The 26,182-nt window shown below is 45.2% G+C and overlaps 3 protein-coding genes across 20 annotated transcripts in view; all 3 read right to left on the bottom strand.

The window, feature by feature from the left end:
- Nucleotides 1–2,177: 2,177 nt before the first annotated feature.
- Nucleotides 2,178–11,848, bottom strand: LOC310897356 (uncharacterized protein). The gene is made up of 3 exons (XM_083830887.1): nucleotides 11,227–11,848; nucleotides 4,285–4,377; nucleotides 2,178–2,889 (listed from the first exon to the last, which is right to left on the bottom strand). The coding sequence occupies exons 1-3, from the start codon at nucleotides 11,567–11,569 to the stop codon at nucleotides 2,861–2,863; spliced, it is 465 nt and encodes a 154-aa protein (XP_083687013.1). The 5' UTR covers nucleotides 11,570–11,848; the 3' UTR covers nucleotides 2,178–2,860.
- On the bottom strand, nucleotides 11,847–20,737 carry FEZF1 (FEZ family zinc finger 1). 2 transcript variants are annotated; one of them, XM_083830701.1, is made up of 5 exons: nucleotides 15,124–20,737; nucleotides 14,752–14,973; nucleotides 14,464–14,598; nucleotides 14,031–14,163; nucleotides 11,847–13,430 (listed from the first exon to the last, which is right to left on the bottom strand). In XM_083830701.1, the coding sequence occupies exons 1-5, from the start codon at nucleotides 15,547–15,549 to the stop codon at nucleotides 13,144–13,146; spliced, it is 1,203 nt and encodes a 400-aa protein (XP_083686827.1). In that variant the 5' UTR covers nucleotides 15,550–20,737; the 3' UTR covers nucleotides 11,847–13,143. The 2 variants fall into 2 exon arrangements, with proteins under 2 accessions (XP_083686827.1, XP_083686826.1); XM_083830700.1 differs by having other exon boundaries at nucleotides 14,752–20,737.
- Nucleotides 20,738–22,226: 1,489 nt separating this feature from the next.
- Nucleotides 22,227–26,182, bottom strand: part of CADPS2 (calcium dependent secretion activator 2) — a 311,395-nt gene continuing 307,439 nt past the window's right edge. For all 17 annotated transcript variants that reach the window (XM_083829288.1, XM_083829287.1, XM_083829297.1 and 14 more), the window contains one exon: nucleotides 22,227–23,190. In XM_083829288.1, the coding sequence (XP_083685414.1) occupies nucleotides 23,020–23,190 (171 nt within the window). In that variant the 3' untranslated portion in view covers nucleotides 22,227–23,019. The remainder of the gene's footprint in view (nucleotides 23,191–26,182) is intronic.

The following is a 26,182-nucleotide window of genomic DNA, read 5'->3' as shown; positions in this document are numbered from 1 at the left end:
TAAGACCACAAGAAGACGAGACTCAAAAGAAATATAGAAGAAATCACTAACACAGGACCGCTGCACATTCAAACAAACAAACAAACATTAGAAAGTCAGAAGAAGCTATTCAGAAGAGACAACAGAAATACTTACTAGCATCGGTAATTAATATAATATAATATAATATAATATAATATAATATAATATAATATAATACAATATAATACAATACAATACAATACAATATAATACAATACAATACAATACAATACAATATTGCAGAAAAGTATGACCAGCAAGTACTTACACATATACAAAATGCATCAGTATGTCACCAGACACGCCAGCTTAGAAACAGAAGCAGGAAAAACATAAAGACAGTACAGGGTATTTTTTACAGATGTGGATAACACCATGCAGGAAAGGAGTGTGCAGCGCTACGTACAAAGTGACACAAGGCAAAGCATCTTACATGAGCATCCCACATTGACAAAGAGAAAAAACACAGATTATAGAGGGCATATAACTGAAGAACAACACCAAAAAGAGTTGTGCAACAACTGAAACTAAGTCCCTTTTGGCTACAATACAAAGTATAGAACTGCTTTGTGGTAAAACATTAGCAGTAGAACTGCATTGTAATAGAGTGTAAGTAAATACCTAAACAGATTCAGAAAAAAACTCTTATGACTTTTAAAATGGATATTACAATGCAAATAAGCTACATCTCTTAAGAAAGAAAATAAAGTTTATCCCATACCATGAAACTATTATCTTTTGGGAAACATGATTAACAACATCAGCACATAGCTGGCACAGAAAGAAAATCCTAACAGCACCACCAGAGGAAGTGCATCAGGCTGTTTTTCCATGCAGAAGGACTTGCCTGCAAACATGCCACATGCAAGCCGATACATTTGCTAAAACTTTTAGCAGCAAAGCAATATATCGAAGGACATCTCACAGCTGAGGGGGGGGGAAAAAATGTTATTGAAAAGAAAGGGTGTTGTTGTTATTAGGAAGAATAAGTAGTCATGGCATTTTTGAATGGCATCAATTTTCTGGGAAACGCATAATATGTGGGTGGCATTAGGTAACTAGTCTATGTGGCCATGTGCCTTCGAGCAAGGCATAGGATGCTCTTATTCAGCTAACTTACTTAGCATTGCGTGCTTACAACTATAGGCACGTATTCCAAGCTGGTAATCACTATTCCTTCAACAGTCAATGAAAAATAAATAAATAAATAAATACAAAGGCACATCTAATGCATAGATCGTGCAACCAACTTTAGAAGAGATGAATCATACTCCAGAAATGTTTATTTCTCTCCACTGACTATAATGGGACTCTGGACATTGGTAAATAATTCGTAGACAATTAGACTGTGAACGCCTTCTAGTAGGGAAGATTAATGTCACACAAAACCCCCAGAAATGTTGTTTTCCAATTATTCTTAGTATCTGTTGGACAGACTTGCTGAGGAAAATGCATGTATTTTAAAGTCTTGTTTGTACCACTTGCTTTGTTTGCATTTTCTTTGGCTGTGAGCAGTTTGAGCCAAGAAAATATGTTAAGTCAAACTCATCAGTTTTTATAGAATCAGACAGTAAATACTGGGAATTGGTGGCATAAAGGATATAGAAGAATACATTTAACAAACTTCTAAATCCTGCTTTCCAAAAATAGGGTGGCTGCATCCAAGTTGCCTAGTGGGAAGGGTCTCTGGCCAATACTAGTCCTGTAACCGTGCCTGGGAATTGTTTTGGTTGGCACGCGGTAAACCAGGCAGAGTAAGCCAGTGACTAGGCTAAGAGTAGGTAGTGTGGCCAACTGAGCTTTAGTTCCTAAGTTCCTGTCTCTATTTAATGAGCAATCTTGGAAGTAGCCAGTGCAACCAGTCACCTGCCTAGGACAGGATCTGCACAGAGTCTTGCATTGATAAATCTGAGTCTGTGTCTCCATTATGATGTTATTTATGAGCAGCTTCCACTCTGATGCTGAGGTCTTCCTGCAAGCCAAGAGCCCTTGTGCAGGGATCCCTGACAGAACCAGGGATTCAGGCTGGGGTGGTTATAAGACAGAGTTCCCTGCCCTTTACAAGAATTCATAAAGCCCCAGAAACAAGTGAGTATCATGTTTCAGGTTTGGATGAATATACGTTTTTTTTTTTCCTCTGAGTGTTTGGGGGGGGGGGAAGAAAGAACTAACTACTTATGCAAAATGAAATTATGGGGAAAAACAAGTTAATAATCTTGGGTTTTCCCAAAACCTCCCACTGAATTTCAGCTGTTTGCTTTCAATTACCAGTCACAAAAAAACAATTGTTTAAATCTCTGCCCTTCACAACTGAATCATCAAGCAAAGACTTAGTTCAATTGGATTTCACAGAGATGACAGGATCTGTCAGTGACTTTAACAATGAAGATTTTCCCCTATGTCTGGTTTTACACGCCAAGTTTCTTTGTGCTTCGCCATAGTCTCAGACACAATCAGTGTAATTCCAGTGCAAAAGTCTATCTCAAGAGAGTGTCATCAGTGCAGGGAGGGATCTGTTGCGTATTAGACTTCACAGTCAGAACAGGTGCTCTAGTCACCCACCCAATAATTATGAGGAGCATACTCCTATTAATTGAGTATAAAAGTCAAGGATATCTTGTTATGACCCACTTTTGTCTTTAATATTGACAAGTATAAGATGATGGCATTAGTGGTCAGGCTGGGATTTAAGAAAACAACAACAAGGCACACAATTTTGAATTCCATCTGTCTTCCTTGACAACAAGTTACTCCAGCGGTGTGAAAATGGTTCAGGACAGAAATAGCCAATACCAGAATATTTTCCCAGCTAGTAGATATTGAACCCTTGCATGTTTTCTTACGGTGAGATCAGGAAAACCTCCTGGCCTGGGAAAACAAAAGAACAAAGCCAAACAGTACATGATACTCTCGCACAGGGATCCCACTAGAGCTCAGCCTTGACTGTGCCCATCACAGTCTGCATGACGAGGGACCTAGCTTTGGAAGGCTCAGAGGAGACCTGAGTTAGATCCTTAGGCCACTGAGTCATGTTTGAAACCTATTCCCTTTTACTGGTTAATAGCCTATACAATACATGACAAGAAACTTGGCAATCCCTTTACACTGCTATTAGTGTTAATAGCTAATGAACTATAGAAGCAACAGACAGGGTTTTTTTCCCGATTGATTAATTTAAATTTAACCTTAATTTGTTTAGATCTCACTGAGAAGCTGCTACCTTATTCTGTGCTACAACTGTTGCAATTAGCAGAAGCATCCCACTGTGAATATAAGGCTGATTACATGCTATATACATCTAGAGCAGAATGACACTGCAAAGATGTCTGTTGAAGAGATCAGACTACTAACTCAAAAAATACAGCTTTATCTGCAAATATTTATTCAGCAGCATATTTTGAAATGGACTATAGCATGGTAACATTTTGTGGGTGGAAAATATTGTGTGCCTTACTTATTATACCCAGCGTTTTTGAGATCCAAACACTTTGACAGATATAAAAAAAATTTATTTTTTTTTTGTGATATATTTCTATCTTCCTCTATCTTCAGAATTCTTATACTTGGATTCTAGCGTAACATCTCCACAAAGCAAAAGATAATAATTGTGGAGAACTTGGGTCATTGTCACGTTGTGAAGGAACAAGGTGTGGAGCATGTGTGAATTGTTCGCCTTTGTTGGTGTTGTGATGTTATGGATGTTATGTTGATTTTGGTGTGGAGAATTCTTTTGGTTGATGTAAGTGAAGTTTGTGAAGATCATGTGATGAATGTTGATGAATGTATATTTAGTGGCAATGCAAATAATATTTCAGCATATTTGTATTATGAGCTTTCAAATACCCATATCTCATGCTGGTCCCACCTTCAGTTTGTGGCAAATTCTAAGTTTTAAGGAACTTCAACCTGAGCTCTAAATGAAAATAAGCTATTTTAATAAAAATAACAGACTGCTTTTCAACATTAGATGAACCCTGAGAAGGCAATTAAAAAAATATTTATCTAAATTGCAAAGATTTTCTGCTCTTTATGATGAATAAGTCATTCTTACAAGAAAGCAGAATACTGTGGTGTATAACTGGATTTTTTAAAACAGTAATAAAGTAAAATCATATGATACTGGAGAGCACAGATTGATTGGGATATGGTGTTCCTGATGGCTATAAAAACCCCATCAGAATGCAAAATCATTAGTTAAAACTAAGGTACCATAAACTATATTTAACTTTTTTAGATTTCTTATAACACAGGACAGTCACCTACCAAACTGTCTTATCTGATCAGTCTGACTCAAAGGAGAGAGTTTCTTCCATTCACTTAAATAAGATGTGAATTCCACTCTCAATAAGACAGCACCTTCCAAAAAAGAAAGAAACAAACAAACGAAAATTACCTAAAACACTCCAGAGACCATCGTTGTTATTAAAACATTATAATTACTATAGTTTTACAGTAGCTTTTCGATATCGCAACCTGGCAGAAGCCCCAGTGCTCAAGATCACGGATCGCCAAATTATGGTTCTTCATGGCAAATGGATCGCAGCCCTTACGGGTAGAGCTGCCACAATGAGGAGATGTCAAATGATTTAGAGTCTGTGCTGGTACATGGGCTGCTGGTTAATTCAGTTTGCCAGTGGTGGGCAGAGGCAACAAAGCAGGGCACGGTGTCTGCAGTCATTGCCACCAGCTCTTCTAGGTCTCAGCTTCAACCTGATCCAGCCCCAGCAGTCTCGAGACCAATGAGACTACTCCTAGCATTTCCTCTCCTCTTGGCTTCCCAACGATCAGGTAGGGGTATGATGGCTCTCAAACATTTGAAGAGGTTGATAGGTATCCAAGTGTCAAGAAGGTTGTCTGCACTTGCTGCTGTTTCACAGATAAAGCAAGAAGCGTTCCCTGTTATGCAACTTTACACAACCCAAAGTATTATATGTGAGTGGAAAATATGTGAAGGTTTATATAGCCAAATTAGCCTACAATAGCCTTGGCTAGGTAAATTTACTTGTTTCCCAGGGACTGTATTTTCAAATGCTATTTTCTGGAAAGGCACAAATATCAAACATAAATTCCACCTAAAGGAAGAGCTTTTTATTTTCAAAAACAAATGAAGGACAGGTTTCCTGATTATTCCAAGCAATTGCTGTCTTAAAAATTCAATAAAATCGAAATAATTCTGAGATATTTCTTTTATTTTTTTTTTTTGAAGAGACAGCAGAAGTCTCCTATGAGTTTAGTTTTTCTTCACTGTGGAAACCAAAACTTTTCTCTTCCCTCAGCTGTGATAGCTATTGGAAACAGGAACTGATTTCGCATTGCATGCAGCAGTTATAATTTTCTGGACAATCTGCCCAGGCACTTTGATGGGCTGTAAAGTCTTCTCAGCAGTATACAGACATAACCAGAGGCTTCAGAAAGAGTCATTCCAGATTGCATTAAGGGGTCTTACTGGGTTCAAACAAGAATTAAGCCTAATCATGAAATCTAACAGTTCTCAGAATCCATCTCATCCAGCATGTAAAATGCTTAGCCTACATAACACAAGATGAACTGTGCCCAAATCCATGGAGGAAGTCAAAAACAAGCAGATCACACTACCTTAAATGATCAGATGCAAAGTAGTAAGCATGCAGAGTGCTTTCACTCAGCATGCTCCATGGTCTGGGAACTAGGATTGTCTCCTAGGATGATGACACTGGGACTGTGAATCAATCCAGCCAAGCAGGGTACAGCTCCCCACCCTCCTGCTGTGTGGATAAGTGACTTCACCACCAAATTATAACACAAAAAGTGGCCACTAGCACCATTTGCTGGGATTCCCTCTTGTTCTCCCAGCATTCATAAGGGAAGAAAAAGAGGCTTCAGAAACTGTATTTCTTCAGAAGGTTGCTCCAAGAACAGCAAACTACCTGCAAGGAAGGAAATACCTGACACAAGAGAGACTGAATCACTTTTTCATGCTGTTAAAGGCACCCGTGTCTCTCCTTTGACTGCATACAAAAGGTAGACATTTATGTTCATTTGCTCCCTGTTAAGATGTCCCAAGCTCAGTGTAGGCATTGCCCAAGGCTGATGGGCTGATTGGACTTGCAGTGCCTTGAACAAGATTGCTCTGAATAGAACTTCACTAAAAAGAAATCAAAAGTAGAGAAAATAAACGATTCATAACCTAATTACTCCATGTGGTGTTTGGCAACCACTTGATTAAAAAAGAGAGAACTACCATATCGAAACCTTGGGCAAGACCGTGTCCTTGGATGTGTTACAAGTTGGTGCTTTATACTCCTTTGGAAATGAAAAATTCCCAGCAAGGAACTCTGTAAAAGAAGCAGACTGCCTGTAAAAAGAGCATGACCAGCAAAACTGGCTGGGAAAACAAGAATGTCAGATAGCAAACAATCACATAATTACAGAGCTTATTTTCATTTTGCACTGGAGTGAAAGAAACATCTTTCAAAAGTACTGTGAAAAAAAAAATCAATCTTTTTCTGAGTCACACAGAATGAAAAATTTATTCCCAGAATCTAAAATAGCAAACAGCCTGTGGACTGGAGAATGCTCCTGAGATTCCCAATACCCATGTTTAAATAATTTCTATCTGACTGTGACTTGCTTAACCATACTAAGATCATTTTTAATTAATCCAAATTAAAATGGATGGTTCTCTTGCAAAATATTGATACCGAACACTTGTAATTGGGACAACTACATGACAGAGACCTAGGGCCCATGGCAAATCCCCCATCCACTCTCTGGTGCTATGACTGTCATTTACATGAACAGAAGCAGACAGAGCAAGAAAGACCCAAACAAGCACACTGCCTCTGCAGCACCTGTTTCTGCTATGGAACAGAAACACTGAAGTGCTTGGAAGGACATGAAGTAGAAGGGATGGCTGCGTGTGAGTGTGACCTTCCACGCAAGAACCCAGCCTTGCAGACTCTTCCTTACCCTTTAGCTGGTTATCTCTGGTTTCAGGAAAATTCCTTCCAAAGCAACAATTTTTTTTTTCATATTAATGTTTTATCAAAAACTACTTGTAAGTTTCTACACAGATCTATAAACATCAATTGGCCAAAATCATTTCTGCAAAAAAAATCACCAAACTGTCTTATAAAGTAGCAGCCTCTGTAATTAGCACAGGGGCAGACCTAAGTTAAATTTAGTAAACGTAACTCAACTGCAATGTACTCCTTTGCTTGCATAAAATAAAGTAGCTCTTTGGCCACTCTAACTTTCACTACAGTTCAGCATGATGTGCAATAATATTCGGCATCAGGGAAGATTTAAAACAATTTTTCTGGCTGCTTTTTCAAGAAAATTGAAAAGTGTATAACTAGAGCAGAGACTGAGTTACCATTTTCAGGTAACTTGGTCTCTGCTCTAGTCATAATGCTTACATAATTTAACATTTTCACATTAATTGTAACTGTACACTGCATTTCCAAAGACACGTGAGAAGAACATACCTTGAAAAGCAGCACACTCCACAAGAACAGAAGAAATACTGTTTGTAGGGGAGGGTGTCTCTGCTTCTTAGGACTAGCAAATCAAAAAGTCCATGAGTTCATTATGTGAAACCGCAATAATTATAGGTTGTCCACAAACGTATTTATGAATTTGTTTTGGTCTTTACCTAACTTTTCTAGCCTGTGCTAATGTATCTCTTCAAACAGAAGTCAAATGTTCTCATAAACAGAAAAATGTCATCAAATTCATTTCTCATTTTCCCAGTTTCGCTGGATGCAAAAGCATTGCTAGATATAAAAAAGCATTGGCCCCTAGCTTTTAGTATTCAATTACAGTAGCCTGAAGTATTTTTTTTTAAGATGTATCCTTATTTATGATGTGTAGACTAATGTATTTCCTGGCAAGCTTAAAAGGAAAAAAAAAAAAAAAAGTGATTCTTGCACTCCTCGTAAATATTTTGATCACTTATTTAAGGAGTCCATGAATTATTCCGTTAAAATCTAGTAGGTTAAAAACAAAATAATCTTTTGTATTTTCTGGTGACTATAGAAAAAGAAAGGATAAAAACCTGTTCTAGTTATAAAGCTTTTTTTTTCTGACATGTTGTGGTTCAGATTTTGTTTAACTTCAGAAATTAATTTCTGGTACAAATTCTTGCTTGTTCAGAAAAAAAAATCATCTGAAAGTATTTATCATCCAAGAGTTTTTCATTATTGCTATTTAGAAAGTTCTTCAATATTATTTCTTTCCAAGTTGAATTAGACAACGTTTCATACAGATCTATAAACTCTTTAGATGTTTCTTATCGAGAGGTTAAGAGGTGTTTTAGAATTTTTTTTTTGAAAAGGTTTATTTAGTGTCATTAGTTGTATTTAATCCCCCTGAGCTGAAGTACCATAAATCAAGGTTTCTCTCACATGCTATGTCAGTCTGCAACTGAATCCAGCAATTCCATGCCTGAAAATAAACACTTATTCTATCCATGTAGTTGTGGATAAACTGCTCATGCTTACATTTTCAATGTATCAATTGAATTTTCCACGCAGAATCAAACTTATTATGTATTATTTTTTCATAGATTTAAGCCCATAGAAACAGCTTCCTAGTGTGTTTTAATTGATTGGTAACTGAAGATGATTTCTTAGAAATCACATAATAATGGTGGTGAAATATTAGCCATCTCAAGGGCAGAAAGTTAGGAGGTTTTTTTTTTTATTTCCACAGTCATGGTTATCAGATTTAATACTGTGCCTAATCAAATATGCAAGGATTCAATTACAACAGAGACTGAACAGTAGAGACATTAAATAACTTCTATAAAAGCTTGAAAGGAAGACAAAAAATAGACACAACTCACCCTTTATAACACTGTGACACATTTTAAAACTAGAAGTTTTGTACTGTTTGCAGAGCCCCAGATTACTGGTGCAAAATGACAGCTTTCTCACACACACACACACACACAGCCCAGCTCAGGCTGTGTTCTGCACTCTGCAGCTCCAGCAGGCATCCAGCCACTCAGCACTGTTTGCACTGTGCTGTGCGACCCCCGGGTGATGGACCAGAAGTGATCCAGCCCGGGGAACAGCCGTGGTACGGAGCTAAAACCACCGCTGCTTTTACAGGAGCTGAAGCCACTGCTGCTTTTAGTGGCAGGAGCTTTCTCACGTCTGGATTTCAAGCACTGACTGACTGAACTGTTCTGGAACTAAGCCGTGACCAGCACACCTCCATGTCAACTGGCTCCAGGTGGACCCACATGCTTTGCTTAGTCTCTCTATTACCACCATTGTGGTAATAAAGAAGGAAAAAATATATATATGTATTCCCTTGGCTAGATATTGTCCCATACCAATTTGGGCAGTCTTGAGATACGCTGGATTTCTGTTCATCTGCCTGTGAACGGGAATATGGCCTTGAGTAGCTTTGTGCTTAGTTTACTTTTTGATATGCATGGATACTTTTTTAACAAACAAGCAAAGGTCTTTGCAGAGGAAGTGAAGGGGTTGATCACCACTGAATCAGTGGAAAGGCAAAGCCAGTACCATTTCTTCTTCAGAAAGAACTTTGTACCTGACTCTGCAAGAAGACCCTGCTGTTGCTGTATTTTGGTTTTACCGTGATGGACATTTAGCTGCTTTGGTAATTCTTGTTGCTTTCAGAAATACTTTCAGCATTGACACTTGTTAATGTAACTGTAGCATTTGGCAAGCCCAGAAGAAATTCTCTGCTCAGTCCCATTTGAGAAATCCTGGGCATGGGGTAGAGGGCAACAGCTCTTCCTCTACAAGGGTTCTCAGCTACGGAGATCCGCAGGCACCTATTATTGTATTAAAGTGAAGTTGCCGTGATTAACAGGGGGATGGGTTACAGTGTCCGGAGGATGCTAATGCTCAGCTCTACAGCCCTGTTTTTATCAGATCCTGACCCACCAGTGCCCTTGTCCTCCAGCACCCACGAGGGACTAGCAGGATGAGGGTGACCAGTTGTCATACAGGGTGCGGATATCACAGCACTAAGTGCTGGCTGGCAAGCAGGCACCAGGAAACCTTTCCTCTAGGTACAGGTGACTCCATTTCTTCTGTCAAAATTATTCACTTTTTTTTTTTAAAAAAAGAGAGAGGGAAAACTAAAATATTAGTCTTCTCGGTAAGGTGCGCTGTTAACAGCTGTGAGCTTTGGATGTATATGAAATAACAGCTTTTGTCTCTCAGGATGATTTCACCAGCGTTGAATTGCCTTTGACCATTAACTAGAAATTCACTTAACCTGAGATTAATCTTGAAAGACAGGAAATGAAAGGTAATGCTGAGCAGGCCTTCTGAGACATGTTTTAATCCCAGCCTTTGACACAGGCATGGTTCTGTATAGCAAAATAACAAATGAGCTATCCTCATCTCCCTGTAAAGTCCCACATCTGTAGTGTTTACCTCAAGAAATCTAGGAAGGAGAAACACTTATCCATGCCCATCACTGACTTTTTCTACTTCACCTTGGAATAAAACTAGAGTGCCTCATTTCCACTCCATTTCAAAATGGGGTCAGTAACACACGTGAGTTCCTCAGCGACATAGCATTTTGTATCAGGAAGACACGGAAGAACTCAGATTATGTGGTGGCTGGAGATCTTTTACACGAGGGAAGGGAAAATTATGACTGCTGTGTATAAACCTGCAAAATGCCTATGGTCAGGCAACATCAGAAATTCTCTCTCCTTCTCCAGCGGTTGTAATCATACAAAAGGGATAAATGATATGGCACTGCCCAAGGAAACCTGAGCCGTCATTTCTTCCAGCATTTCGAAAACAGCCTAAAGAAACAAGGTAGAGCAAAGAATTGCTAGGCATTTGGGTAAGCAGAGCACACAGCCTTCTTGGTGTTTTGAGACTTAATGTAGACATTTAATTTGAGACAGCTGTTACATGCTTTCCTGAAGTTGGTCAGGTTAAGTTTTATCACATATTTATATTTATATTCTTTCACCATGAAATGAAATACTTTTGTGAGAGTTACAACTTTAACACTTGGGTAGCTTTGAACTCTTTTAAAAAAAAAAAAAAAGCTGTAAATAAAGATACTTAACGCCTTATCGATTTAGTTGCGGTATCTTGTACCATGACATTTGCTGAGCAATAAGAAAAGTAAGTTGTACTTCAACTTTGATTTCTTTCAGTCAAGCAGAGGCTCACAGAAACGGCACACCCACGTAATTTCAGTGGGACCTTCGGGACACCTTACCTCTCACTGCACACTGCAGAAGTTTGCCTTGGCAACCACGGAAGGAAGAGGAACCAGCGGTGTCGCAGTCACTCAGCTGTTTTGGAAGGAATTTGTCCCCACTGGAACACACACAATCCTTGTTGTGAATTCGCTGTGAAGAGACATGACTGGGGCAGAGCTGGACGTGGCAGTCCCCAGACCGCCCTTGCCTTTGCCGATCCTCCATCCCTTCCTTTCCTCCAGCAGCAAAAGCCAGAGCTGGGCAGAGTGGAGGAGCCCTGGGAGTACCTGGGTTCCCCCGAGTCTCAGTCTCGTTGCCCTGAGGCCTCTGGACCTGCCCCATGGATGTGGGCCGGGCCATGGGGCCATGTCAGGGAGCAGCCACAAGGGCACCCTCAGCACGGGTAGACTGTTGCCACCCCCAAGGCCACCCCTGAAGCAGGTCTGCCACCTTTCCCGGGAAAGGCTTTGCCCTAACACAGCACAAGGCCAGGTGGCCGTGGTAGGCCGCACCGATGTCCCTCTGCCCAAGTCACCACCACGCATGACCTGGTCACACAAGCTTCACTCTGGCCTCGTTTCCCCAGGAGCTCAGAAGGAAACAGACCAAGAGCTGGGGCTCCAGTGCACCCCCTCGGGTCTCCCCAGCTTCACCAGATTGGGGTGCTGTGGGGATCTGTCTGACCTGTGGATCTGAGCACTCACTCAGCTTTTTCACAGGTACAGCCCTGTACTGGGAGGGTTACTTCAGTAATCCGAGGTCGGTGAAAAGAGGAAGGCTCACCCCCCATGTCAGCCTCCTTCAAACCCACACAGGCAGACGGGTGCCGCTGGCCTGAACCGGACGGCCGGACCCACGGGCTGCAAACACCCCTGCAAGGGGCAGCCCAGAGAGGGGGGTGCAAGAGGGTCCCCCCACCCTTCCCTCCTGGATTTAACGCTTGAGGGGTGCTCACAACCACCTCATCCTGCTCCTTCCCCTACAGCCAAAACCTGTACAGGGCTGAGGGTGCTGCACACCCGAGGCAAGAGCAGGATCCCGAGGCAGCCCCCATGGGGAGGGCGCCCCAGGGACCCCCGATGAGACCACCCACCGCTGTCCTCGGGCCCCCAAACCCTCCATGCTGATGCTCGTCCTGGGGAGCATCCATTTTCCGTGCCCTTCTCGCCCCCCATCCCGAGGGGACCACAAACCCAGTCACCCCCTCCTGCCTCTGACGGGCGGGCTCCGCTTTCAGGACTCGGCTTGGCAGAGTCCGCTGAGCAGCTAATAACATAACAACCCGGCTTTGATCAATCCGAACTAATTACCCCTCTTAATTAAAGCCTTTAGCGGTTGTTTCAGTGTTTTGGCAGGGCAGCGGGGGGGAACAGCACTCGGGGACCTGGCCCCCGCACTGCGCTCTCCGCTGCCGTGCGCGCTCGGGTGCAAGGATTTATTGCCACCACGTCAAGAAATTCTATTTTTTTTTCATTTTCTTTTTTTTTTTTTTTCTCACGTGCAAGAGTCAAACCGAAATTTCAAATCCGTACACAGCGAACCCGCTCTGTCCATATAGATACGATATTCAGGGGGGAGAGGGAGAGGAGGAAACCAAGAAGGGGGGGGATAACCGGCAGGCAGCGGAGACGGGGCAGGAGCAACATACTGGAAATATATATACATCGAAATAATTAAAGTGGTGCAGCATTCCCGGCTCGGTTAATACAGATCCCAAATAAATACCGCAGAAATTGGCTTGGCGCTTTTCTTTTTCTCTTTTTAAACCATCTCTCCACCTGAGATGCAACAACGACAACAACAACAAAAAAAAAAGTCTTTAAAAAAAAAAAAAAAAAGAGGAACCAACCAGTCCCGTAAAACAGTGGCGATATAGAGCAATAATACACAAAAACCGCTTAACAGGTGCATGCAAAGGGGCGGGCGCGGGGCCCTTAGGGCTGCAGCAGCGGCCCGGGAGGGGGCGGCGGGTCGGGGCCCCCCAGCTCGGCGGGGGGCCGGGGCAGTCCCAGGGCGCTGTCGTGCAGCTTTCGGACGTGCTTCTTGAGGTCAAAGTTCCTGCAGAAGCCTTTGCCGCAGGTGGGACACGTGAAGGGTTTCTTGTCGTTGTGGGTGTGCATGTGGAAGGTGAGGTTGTACACCTGGTGGAAAGCCTTGTTGCAGATATTGCACTTGAACTGCTTCTCGCCGCTGTGGGTCAGCTTGTGGTTTTTGTAATTGCCTGCGGAGCGAGACAAGAAGGGCAAAAGGGAGCCGGTGCTGAGAACTGGACGCTGCGAAGAGGAGGAAAAAAAAAAAAAGGGACAAAAAAAAAAAAAGAGAAAACCAAAAAAGCAGCCCTATCCCATCCCCAGCGCCCGGCTTCAGCAGAAAATGCCGGCGAGTCTCTGAGCGAACAGCCGCCCCCTTCCCCTCCTCCCCGCTCCTTTTACAGACACGGAGGGAATTAGCGAATAAACCAAAATGGCATCAAGGGCGAAATAAAGAAGTAATCACAAATAACAGCCAAAAAAAAAACGGCTTTAGCTTTCCCGATAGCTCGGCGAGGAGCCCCGAGGGCTGCCGCTGCCGGGCAGGGCAGGGAGCTGAGCTGCCCGAGGATGCCCCGCGCTGCTGCCCCCCGCTCCCCAAAAACTACCCTCTTCCCTGATCCGAGGCCACGGGGAAAAGGCTAGCGATGCGTCCCGATCAACCCACGTCTCTGCTAAAGGGAATTAAAAGCCAAATGCTCTTCCCACCCTCTCCCCGCCGAAAACTGTCCCGCCGCTTGCTCCCGGCCGGCCGGGAGGGAGCAAAGGGCGAGGGGGCCGGCGGCCGGTACCTTTCTGGTGAAATCCTTTGCCACAAAATTCACAGACAAAAGGTTTGTAGCCGGCGTGTATCCGCGTGTGGGTGTTCAGGGTCGAGCTGCGGTTGAAGGCTTTGCCGCACTGGTTACACTTGTGGGGTTTTTCCTAAGGGGGGGGAGAGAAACGCGAGGCGCGGCGGTTTTTTGGGGGTCGGGGTGCTGGGGGTCGGGGTGCTGGGTTGGGGTCGGGGCGCTGGGGTCGGGGTGCTGGGCTGAGTGCTGGGGGTTCGCCCTGGGGGCTCACGGCTCTCAGCCCCACGTCGCCGAAAGCAAACGAAATCACCCCAAAAGCGGAGGCTGAGACACCCCGGCCGGGCTCTGCGGTTGCGAAAGGGTCGGGCGCCGCCGAGCTCCCCCCAAAAAGTGACGGGGCCCGATTCGGGGTGCGGGGAGGGGGGATGTTCACCTGGGTGTGGATGATCTTGTGCCGGCACAGCGTGCTCGCCTGCCTGAAGCCCTTCCCGCAAACTTTGCAAACAAAGGGTCTGGCTCCCGTGTGCACCGGCATGTGGCGAGTTAAGTTATAATGTGCGTTAAATACCTTGAAAGTCAAAGCAGACAAAAACAAAACAAAACAAAATAAATAAAATTGCGGTTAGAGCCCGAGCTGAAAGCCATCGTTTGCAAACCAACCGAGCCAGCAAAAGGACCGAAAGGAGGAGCCGGGGAGGGGGGGGACAGGGTCGCTACTTGCCTTTCCACAAACTTCGCAGGTGAAAACTTTGGGCTTGCTGCTCGGGGAGCCGCGGCTGAAGTCCGAGGTCTTGTAGGCGATTTTCTCCGAGAGGATCTGAGCGCTCTCCTTCATGTAATGCTGCAGCTGAGCCTGCGACAGGTCCTTGAAGGCTGCCCCCGCCGGGAACTTGTCGGCGGCCGGCAGCACCAGCTTGTTCCGCTCCGCCAGGTACGCCTTGGGCTGCGGGTGCAAGGGAGAGCTGAGGAAATAAGAAGCCACCGGGTGGATGTTGACACCGGAGGACGGGTGACAAGGGCTGTCGCCTCGGTTGAAATAGCACAGGGCTCCCATGGCGTGGAAGGAGGAGTGATTGACCACTCGGGGTCTTACCAGTTTGTACTGCTGCAAGGGCAGGGCGTCGCGGGGGAAATCTCCTTTCAAGCTCAGGGCACAGTTCAAGAGATCGCCGCAGCTAAAGGAGGGCGAGGAAGAGGAGTCTAAGTGAGCCTTCCTGGGGTCCGCTCCGGCCACGGCCGCCTTGGGCAGGGGGTCGTACGCCACCGGGACAAAGGGGATCATGCAGGGGATGGAGGAGTTGAGGTGCAGCGGGTGCTTGGGGTCGCCTTTGGCCGCGGAGCCGTGGAGGAGCTGCGGGACGGGGATGGAGCGGGGCTCGGGCGTCCGCGCCATGATGCGCTCAATGGAGAAGGCGAGGGGCTTGGGCGTGCTGATCATGGTGCTCCTCGCAGACAGGCTTTCTCTGGCCGGAGGAGTCGCTAGGATTTTGGTCGCCGTGTGGTGGCCACTATTGTCCATGGCTGGATTGCATTTGTTCGCCCGCTTTGAGCCGCTTTGGTAGACGCCTCTTTTTTTTCCCCCCTCTCTCTCTCTCCGTGCCTCTCACTCTCTCTCTCCCCCTTTTCTTGTCACTGAGCTGCAAGGAGGGAGAGCAGCATCGCCGCCGCCACCATCGCCACAGCCTCCGCCGGCGGAACCAGCCTTCTCAGTCCAGTGGACTCATGCCAGCCCATCACAGTTTACTTTGGCGCACCAATGACTCGGGACAATCGCTACTTATTTCTATCAATAGAAAGTGTTGTGTCAATAACGCAGCCAAGATCTCGCCAATCGTTAACTTCCAAGAGGAGAAGGTAAACTAGATAATTGCTCAATTCGCTTCCAACAGGCAACAGGAAAAGTTTTTTCCCCCCCAGTAAGCGGCTACTTTTCATTGGCGCCCGCGCCTCCCCCGCCCAGGGAAGGAGGCGGCTCTCCGCTCCTCGCCTCTCCCCTCTGCCTCCCTCTCTCTCGCTCCCCCCTCGTATTTTTTCTTTATTATTATTATTATTGTTATTATTATTTGGCAATCTGCTTAACCAGGCTTTAGAGGCCAAGCAAATCCGAGATCAATTTTCTTGTTTGGCTTTAAGTGACATCATCTGAAATCATTGTCCAAGCGCTAAACAGGGATGTGAAACCCGATTCAAGGGCAAGCGCCGGGGTGTTTGTCAAACGAGGTGCAGCAGCAGCAGCGGCTGGAGGGGAAGCTGTTTGCTTCCTCGCCACTTCCCAGCCCGAGCTCTCTTTGTGCGTGGGTGTGCGGGTGCGTGCCTGAGAGCGGGAGGGAGGAGAAGGCTGCCCTGCTCCTGGGACAGCTCCCGGGCTGCTCGCCGCTTTCGAGAACGAGGTCAGGTGGCGGCGAGCTTTAGGAAAACACAGCACACAGCACACAGCACGAGCCGGGGGCTTGCGGCAGCCAGGCGGCGAGAGCAGCGAGCGGGGGTGCAGAAGCCACCCGGGGCAAACCCGGAGTGGGGGAGAGAAGGGGTGAAACGGGACCTGGGCTGGGGGGAGAGGGAAAAGGGGGCAGGAGGAGGGAGTGCCTCTAATTTCGGGAGCACTTTATACATATATCTATAAAGTAACCCTCATATACGCTAGGTATAGTTTATCAGTCCACAAATAATGCACAACACAAATACCGAAAGCTTCGGATCGGTATGGGTACACAAAGAAATACACATCCTTTTATATACATACATATATATATATATATAAAACACCGCATATGTATATAACACGGTATATATTTATATATACGTATGTACACAACTCTCTATATGCGTATACACCTAAAGGAGCACTCCCCACGCATTTAGGCCAGACTTGGCGGCCCTATTCCGGGCGGGCCCCGGCTGTTTATGGGGACAGCGAAGCTATCGGGGGAAAGAAGAAGGACGGCCGACAGCAGAGGGGCTTGGTACTTTCACCCCAATCCCACCCCCCAAAACGAAGCTGGGGGACACGGCAGAAGCGCTCCCAGTCCCCAGCATCACCCGCCGAGACCCCCGTGTCCCACAGCAGCAGGGTCGGGACCGCAACGGGTGTCTCGGAGCTGGGGGGCTTGGGGGGGTCGGGGTGCCGCAGCCCCTTACCTGCTGCCCCCCGGCGAGGCCGCTGTCCCCGGGCCGGGGGGCCGGGAGGGGCCGGAGCCGCGTCCGAGCATCCCGCTTCTCCTCCGTGGTGGCTGCCGGAGGAGAGTTTCCCCCTTCAGAGCAATTTGCGTTTAATTCAATCTAGGCAAATTTCCTCTCGATTGGTGCTGAAGAAGGGAATTATTGTTGAGTGGGTTTTAGAGGCTTCAAATCCCATATACTTAATACGTTAACAGCTTGCTCTTAACTGGTCTTTTTGGGATTGACTTTTTGACATGTGTTTGAAAGTAAAATATGTAGTGTCATTTGAGCAGGGTAAATATCCCACAGCAGCAATTACAGCCCTGCCATTACAATTACACCGGTCTCCTTAATAACGGAGACACACTCTTGGAGAACCGGGAGCGCGGTTATTCGTTGCTTCTTTACGGGTACGCCTCGCTTGCTTTCCGTAGCACACGGGAAAACTTATCTTCCTTACTGGTTATTAAATAACGATCTAAAATACCGGTTTTTTTCCTTTTTTAAATTTTCTGTTTCGGAAGTCACCCTCTCAGAAATGGCGTTTTGCCCGTGCTGGAGCTGCCCGCAGCACAGCAAATCAATGCCGATCCATATTTTCCGTCCAGTCCCGAGCCCTCCGTGGCACTTTGGGACCTCCTTATTTTATTTTAGGCTCCGTGATGAAGCTGCCGAGCCGCGACTCTCTGCGGCTCTGCTGGTGCGGGGACATGCTCCCGGGGCCGGGCCGAAAGCAACCCGCGGCCGCTGCCTTTCCGCAAGGGGCTGCGGGATGCGGGGTGCGGGATGCGGGGTGCGGGATTCCGAGGGGGAAAGGAGCGAGCCCGAATGACCGAGCCCCGGCGGAATTAGGGGCAAAACTTTGGCCTCGAGTTGATTTCGCGTTCCGCCCGGGAAAGCTGCTGTTCTCTTTTTCCCCGTAATCGGTTTTGCGTTTCATTCGCTCCTAAGCTATGTTCTTGATATTGCTCACTTGCATTATGATCATAACGGATCTCTGCAAGCACTCAAAATCCGAGGCACCGGCGAATTCATCTCTTCGTCAGGATTACTCCAATCCGATCCCAGAGGCGATTAGAGGGAGGTAAAACACCGCCTAAAGCCTAATCTTTAATTTCTTCCCCCTTAATAAAATGAATAATTCCACTGCGTTTCTAAGTAAAAAATGAATTGAAAAGGATAATAACTTCGCTAACCTTCTGCTGCGCGTATTAAGCTTTTCCCTGGGAGCGTTTGGCATAGCGCTCCGGCCTCCGGCCGAGCTTGGGGCCGGTTTCGGGGGACCCGGCTCTGTGTTAGTGCCCTTCCCCTAAAAACGCCCCGCGGCCCTCCTATCACCGGGGGCCGTTTCAGAAGCCGGGGCTCGTTGTGCCCAAAAAAATCCCGTCCTCCAGCAGCCGGCTCCGCGACGGGGCGAGCCGCCTCCAGCCCTCCACTTCACCCAGGTTGCTGGTTGTCTTTGCAAGGGAAACCGAAACGCGAGGCGATTTGGGGCGGGGGGGAGCGGAGCAGACCCCGGGGGGGCCAGCCGAGCGGGGCCAGCCAGCCCTGTCCCCGCTGTCCCTGCTCTGGGGACATCCTCGCCGCTGGCAGCCTGCCGCCGCCGGGGCTCCCGACATTGTCTCCCAGAAGAAACTAACGAGATATATGTAACATAAACATATAAACATATATAAATGTAATATATGTTGTAAATATTTTATATGCTATTCGTATACGTTAGTATATAGTTAGTATTTTATACTCATATTGGTATATTAGTGTATAATATATATGCTATATATATACTTTCTGGGAGCGTGCACAGCCTCGCCAGGCAGGGATCTCGTGTCGGTGTCCCCCCGTACGAGTCCCCCGAAAGGAAGAGGACAGAGCCCTGTCCTTTTTAACCAACTCCATCACAAAAGGGACCGGCTGACACCGAGCCGCCAGACACGAGTGTTGGCGGAGGTAAAACCCAAAACTTCGACACTACTTCTCGCACGGACCCCTCGAAACCGACAAGCGAACTGGTGCAAATGAAGGAAAAAAAAAAAAAAAAAAAAAGAGGAAAAAAAGCCTTTAATCGCCGGAACTCGAGGTGACAAGTGCCCCTCCTCAGCCCTCCGGAGCTGGTGCCGGCGCTGGGGCTGCGGAGCGCAGCGCTGCCCCTAATCTCATCAGCCCGCCCGGGGGGGGACCCAGCGGTGTCAGCAGCTCCAAAGGGCCCTTGGCGAAAGTGGCTGGGAGGGGCCAGCGGCGGCTGGAACCATGAGTGACACCTTGGTGCTTGTTCCTTTCCCAGTTCATCAAACGGCCAGCCCCGCTCCCGCTAAATGAGCGCCTGGCGCCCTTTGGTTTGAGGGGGAGAGATTTGTTTTTAAGATTCCTGGAGAGGAGCGGCAGCGATTCCTTTAGGTTTTGTTTCTTTTTTTTTTTTTTTTCCTGCCCGGAGCAAGGCAAAACGCTGCTGGGATGCCGGGCCCGGTAGATGACAGGGAGGGAGAAACGAGGAATGAATTACAAAAGGATGGGGACACACGCAGAAATTAAAAAATAAAATAACAATAGTAATAAAAGCGCTCCATCGCCGCCCCTGCGCCCGGCGGGGCTCCCCGGTGCCCGGCTGACACGGGGGCAGCCCTCGGGGGAGCGGTGCTGCCCCTCAGGCCGAGCACTTCGGGGCTCTCAGCCTCTGTTTTTGACGGTGGGAGGCCGAGGGGCGCGGTGCCAGCGGGTGTCACCCCGGGCAGCTCCTGCGGCTTGGCACGAAACGAGTTCCCCGCTCCCTTTCGGGGCCCCGCTGCTGCCCGCCGGGTCCTGCCGGCCGATGAGGCCACGTCTACCGTCAGCCGCCCCAAAACCCGCGGAGGCTTCCCCGGCCTCCCCCCGGGCTCCCTCCTTTCCCCTCCCCTCCCTCCGACGGCCGCACACCTCGGAGGGGTGCGGGGGATTTCGACGCCCCCCTAAAACCGTGGGAAAAGCCCTGCCGCGGGGACGCGCACCGGCCTCCGCACGCCTGGCCTCGGTCCGCGGCCTCACGCAGCCGGTTAGCGAGGTGTGTGCATTAATAAGGAGGGGAATGACCTCTGGAGGGCTGTCATTTCGGTACCTGCCCTCCTGCCATGGCTGCTGTTCTGTCCTGCTAATAGTAACTTTCCCCGGACTTTGCCTCTGAGTTAGTTTCTCCGAAATTGCAAACATCTTGTAACTTCCTTCCTTCCTTCCTTCCTTCCTTCCTTCCTTCCTTCCTTCCTTCCTTCCTTCCTTCCTTCCTTCCTTCCTTCCTTCCTTCCTTCCTTCCTTCCTTCCTTCCTTCCTTCCTTCCTTCCTTCCTTCCTTTTCTTTTTCTTTCTTTCTTTCTCTTTCTTTCTTTCTTTCTTTCTTTCTTTCTTTGTCTCTCTCTCTCTCTCTCTCTTGCTCTCTTGCTCTCTGTCTTGCTCTCTGTCTTGCTCTCTTGCTCTCTTGCTCTCTTGCTCTTTCTTTTTCTCTCTTTTTCTCTCTTTTTCTCTCTTTCTTTCCCTCTCTTTCCCTCTCCCTCTCCCTCTCCCTCTCCCTCTCCCTCTCCCTCTCCCTCTCCCTCTCTTTCTCTTTCTCTTTCTCTTTCTCTTTCTCTTTCTCTTTCTCTTTCTCTTTCTCTTTCTCTTTCTCTTTCTCTTTCTCTTTCTCTTTCTCTTTCTCTTTCTCTTTTATTTCTCTTTTTTATTTTCTTTCTTTCTTTCTCTCTCTCTTTCTCTCTCTTTCTCTCTCTCTCTCTCTCTTTCTCTCTCTCTCTCTCTCTTTCTCTCTCTCTCTCTCTTTCTCTCCCCCCCCCCCATTTCTTCACTCACCTTTATCTAACTGACAGGCACGTCATGTAAGTACTGCATGCAGATGAAATTGTATAGCAAAGTGCTGGACATCTGGGTCATACACGCAGCACGTACCATGAAATCTGAGCCACCCACTGCAAAACACAAAACTCATAGATTTCTTTTTTTCCTAAAGATGGTGTCAGGGCACAGAGAGGTTCAGCTGCAGCCTGAGGGACAGGGAACTGGGGGACTACCCAGCCTGTCTGAGCAGGACCCCACCACCCTCAGGCAGCAGGGGAAAGCTGATGGCAACCCCAATCCCAGACCACTGGCAGGTTTGTGACAGTCAGGCAGCTCTGAAGGCACTTCATAGGTCAGAGGTTGGACCTGGATCGCTGGGGTCCATGGGCAAGCAGACAGAGCTGTAGCTGAGCTACAGCCTGCCACAGAGGACAAACCCGTTGCGCTTCCCACAGTGTGATCAGGGCTGGGTGGCTGGGTTACTGCCAGGTCAGCCCTCAGCTGGAGGAGAGCTGGACCCATCACCTCCTGGGCTGTGCCGACAACAGCCACTTCTATCCCAGCATTTCTAGTTCCCACTCCAGGCCCAGATGCTGTTAGCGACTTGCTAAAGACATCAGCACCCAGCTTTGATACCACTTCCACTTCTTGTGAAACTTAAAGATCTCCTAATACCTCCACTGGAGAACGCCCTGAAGTCCTACAGCCTGTTCTTGCAGGGAAACTTCATGCACGCCTCTCAGATCCTCAGGAAGTCCAGCAGTGAAGCCCTTCACTTCAGGTATAACACCAGGGCTCGATAAGGAGCTCGGCACCCTTTCTTTCTTCTTTGGGTATAATGCTTCTGTTCTGCGTTCCCTCAGATTTTATCTACACACAACCAGGAATTAGCCACATTCTCTCTCTCTCAAAAACAAACAAACAAACAAAAAAAAAACCTCAATTTTTTGTAAGTTGTGAGTTTTGACTTAGGAAAATTTGGGTTCTTACTAACTCACATTGAAGACATAGGAAAATGGGCAGTGGGCACTGTCTGTTCATCTGTCAGTAAGGTTGTTGGTTTTGTTTTGTCTGTTTTTGTTTTATAAAAGCGTTATGTCCTTGGATATTTGTAGGCTTTTTATATTTTATTTGTATAAATCTGTTCTATAAACCAATATACTCACTGTAATCACCACATAAACCAAATGCATTCTTTCAAAAAAGCTTGTTCTCATGAGGAATCATACGACAGTTCAAATGGTTTGAAATATTGAAAACATCTTTTAATTGTAGAATTCTATACAAACTCGGATAGATACAGAAGTGGTCACGACAAAATGTTCTTATTGCCTGAAATTTTTCACAGAAATAGAAACATTGATGGCAAGCTTACTGACATCCAACATGATGAGATATCTTTAAACTTGCAAAATGAATAGACACAACAACACTCATAAGTAGTTTGCATGTGTTTGACTGACCTTGAAGTCCTACCACTTAAATACAACTTCAAAATACAAAGAACCAAGATTAAAATTTTAATGCACGGCACATAATAATGTAAAATTAAGCACAAAAAAGTAAACGAAGTCTAAATCTGAAAATACACTTTTTTTTTTTTTTTTTTTTTTTTTTTTTACCTAGGGCACTGACTTATTCTGAGAATGATTTCCTGTATCGTTGTGTTTTAAGTGAGGCATACATTTTGCTTTATGCACAGGACATCAATATTCGATGGAGATACAAGAACGAATGGTAACAAACAGAAGGGGAAGAAACGTAATCACAACTGGAACTCAAACTCCATGCCAGTGCTCTCACAGCCCTAAGCAAAGCTATACATTACAATATGCTACAACCGTTGTTCTCAAAAAGTTCTTGGCACTTTTCCTCTGATAATCTTACTTTCATTTTTTTTTTTAAAAATGGAGCAAATTACATTTCTGCACCTACATCATAAGGCAAAACTATAAAAGCAACTACAAGGACAAATTCCCCCCCACCCCCACCCTCAAACCACCACCCCAGCACTCCAAACGCCTGGTGAATTAGTATCATCCTTCCTCTTCATCACTGTCTTTCATCGTAATTCCCTGAAGTCCTCCTGCATCCGTGACTGAGACCGTGGCTTCCTCCACGGTCAGACGGCTGTGGACAGTATCGTAGGTTTTACTGTTCAGAGTTCCTTCCATCACGCCTTGCAATCTGAAGTCTCGGTAGGTTTTCTGCAGCAGAAACAAAACATCCTGGGTTGGACTTGGGAAAGACTCGAGCCATCTTCCACTATACACTGGCCATTTCGAGCATGCCAGCAGAGCAGCTTCATTCTTCCTACAGTTATGGATTTATCATCTAAAACTTGCTAAAGATTTTGTGGGTTTTAGCTTCTGGGCCATTTGAGGTTTCTATAAGCTTCATTTTAAAAATTGTTTGAACTCTGTGAAAATGATAGACTCAAAGTGACTTATCTAACTTGACAATGTAGCAGTCAGCAACAGTGGTTCTGGATCCACACAAAACAATTCCAGTTATGATTAATCATTGACAATTTTCATAGGAAAGGAAACAATTTTCATAGGAAAGGAAAATAGCTTTCTACTAAATATGTTTGGCAAGCTTAGATAGATGTGGTGCTAAACAGTTTTGTTTGAGTGCTCAAGCCCAAGATCATGAATATGTAAACAATCTTTTTTTCTTTTTTTTTTTCCCCCTTTCTGGCAATTGTTCATCATCTTTTTTCTCTCTCTCTCTTTCTCTTTTCCTCTTTTTTTTTTTTTTTTTGAGAAAAGAGATCTTTCTTGGGAGTCAACTTTTCCCTGCATAGGCCAGTCCCTCATGGACTTTTCCTACACATTGGTCTAGCAATGGTGGAAATGCTGTTATTTGATGGGGTCAGATCATAATATTTTGCAGATGTAATTTTGAAAAAAAAAACCAAACAAAAAAACACAACAGTGTAAACAAGATCACCTTGTTTCACCCTAAGAATACCAAGAAGAGAGTCCACAAGCCACACTTTGATGGCAATTTCTTTAAGAGATTGTATGTTGTACTACACTTCTATAGCTGCATGCAGATCTATCAGTAACTTCCTTTTGTCTCATTTATTCAATAAGAAGCCAACAAACAATTTTTCCAACTGCATATTGCAATGTGTAACTCTCTCATTTCACAGAAAATGAACTCTTTCTTTTGACTCTTTCCCTAAACTATAATTTTATTTACCTTTATCTCTACATTGATAGACCAAATGTGGAAAAATAAATTAAATTTTAGCTTATGATCTATATTCTATGATGTAAAAATTTCTCAGGTGACTACTTCAGGCAAGATTAATTCACATTCTAAGTCACCTACATTTTGAGACATATCTACATTTTTTTTTTTTCCATTTGACAAAGTTTTGTTTCCTTGGTAAGCAGCCTTCCTATGAACCAGAAGACATGACTTTTTTCTTTGACTTTTCAGTAAGAATTATAAATAAAATTGTTTTATTTATTGATTAGATGTTCAAGTAAGCATATGGAAAATTATCTACTCTACCTTGCTTATTTTTAAGTGGTAATATATTTGAAATAACCTTTCCCAAGTTAGCCTAAAAAGTTTAAGGACAAGTTGATCTAACTAGTTCCTTATTTTTTGTACACTACGAGTTCTCAATGTGTATGGAAGAGACTAAAGGAAAAGAGAAAAGGGAAAATAATTAAGGGCTATCAGGCCCATTCCTCTACAGGAGGAGAGTGTGCACAACCCCTAGAAGAAGAAAAAAGAACTGATCTTGTTTTACTCCATGCTTCAAAGAACTGCAAAAGGCACCTCTCAAAATGGGTAACATTCAGTGGGGAGAATTTTTTTCTGCCACTATCTATGATGATTATTTAAACCTTGTCTGAATCACTGCAACTGAGATTTATTTGACTTTCCTAGGTCAACTTCAGAGTCAATGGATGCAGCTTGTGTTTAGCTCACACACTCCTCTGAGTAAACTGCCTGGTCTTTTTCAAGTGTCACCATTGCATTCCCTTTTTATAACACTGTGCTTTCAATTTCCTTTTATGCTGTTAACAGGTCCTAAAGCAATTTCTTTCAGTTTTACATTGTATTCCTCCCATTCTCAGTCCAGCACTCTTGGGTTCAGTCAGTGCTCTTCTCTTGACATACTTTTGCAGGATAATAATGTTCACTTCCAAGCTTAATTTTTCATTTCTCTCTAACTTTCCTCTTGGTCCTTGACCCTTCTTTAGTCATGTTCCTCTGCATGTGTCTCAGACATCTAACAATACCTTTATGCCATTGTCCTTCCATCTTGGCTCTAATGGGAATGAGCAATTTTCTTCTGATCATTCTTGATAATGCCACCACCTCTACCTTGTCCAAAGTTGGAACAATCATCTATTCCTTACTCATTTTTTGACCCTTAAAAATGATCTCCTACTTTTTTTTTTTTGGTTGTTTTTTTTTTGAATATTTTCAAGAGATGGGGGCAACATGGACTCACAGTTTTGCCAAAGGCAAACAGAAAATCGCTTCCATCGACTCCATGGTTTGGAGGAACAGTGCCTCTGCTGAGTGAAAGCTTCTTATAATATTCTACTTGAACCATTTTTTCTCATTTCCCAGTGGAGCTACGATGAGCTAGTTTTCCCAGTCCTGCCTTCCTCACCCACCAAAACAGAACTGGTCAAGACTTTCTACCCTCCACTACTTTGACCAGAACATCTATGACTAACAACACTTTATTCCATTTCCTGTATCCACAGAAGCTGCTATAGAATAACACACTTGGAATATACATGCAAAGCGAGCCTGTGTACAGGCACAGAAAGGCTACCACTGTACCCAGTGTGTTCCCATTGCCACAGGGAGCATGCTTCTTTTGAACAAAGCTAATCCGTGTGCCAGGCTGCAGAATCAAGGTCAGTTGCTCGTGCTGCTCATTCACCTCAACTTTACAATTTGCAGTCAGTTTGAAGACTCTTTTCCTTTAACCTCCCAGGTGACATTTAACTGGTATACTTGAGTCTGCCATTCTTACATCTCACTGGGCACAGGTTTTAGATCCTGCAACATTTTTGTTCTTTATTTTTCTTTATTTTTTTTCCCTGTAGAGGAGACTAACTACCTTTACTTAAGAACAGTTTTAAACCTTTCACAAGCCATTAATTTCAACCAAAAAACCAGCATACTGCTTTTGCAATTTTGGCATGTAACAAAATG

Source organism: Anser anser, assembly GCF_964211835.1.
Source record: "Anser anser genome assembly, chromosome: 1".
Taxonomy (NCBI): Eukaryota; Metazoa; Chordata; class Aves; order Anseriformes; family Anatidae; genus Anser; species Anser anser.
Note: the sequence above shows the minus strand (reverse complement) of the source record. Positions and strands in the feature narration are given on the sequence as shown.

Coding starts and splice junctions, on each gene's coding strand:
- LOC310897356 (XM_083830887.1), bottom strand. CDS start 11,569: ATGGCCCGGCCCACATCCATGGGGCAGGTCCAGAGGCCTCAGGGCAAC. Junction 4,378..11,226: donor TCTGCAGTGTGCAGTGAGAG/GTAAGGTGTCCC, acceptor CTTTTTTGGAAG/GTGCTGTCTTATTGAGAGTG. Junction 2,890..4,284: donor TGATCAGATAAGACAGTTTG/GTAGGTGACTGT, acceptor TTGTTTTCCCAG/GCCAGGAGGTTTTCCTGATC.
- FEZF1 (XM_083830700.1), bottom strand. CDS start 15,549: ATGGACAATAGTGGCCACCACACGGCGACCAAAATCCTAGCGACTCCT. Junction 14,164..14,463: donor ACAAGATCATCCACACCCAG/GTGAACATCCCC, acceptor CCCCCCCCTTAG/GAAAAACCCCACAAGTGTAA. Junction 13,431..14,030: donor CAAAGGATTTCACCAGAAAG/GTACCGGCCGCC, acceptor CTCGCTCCGCAG/GCAATTACAAAAACCACAAG.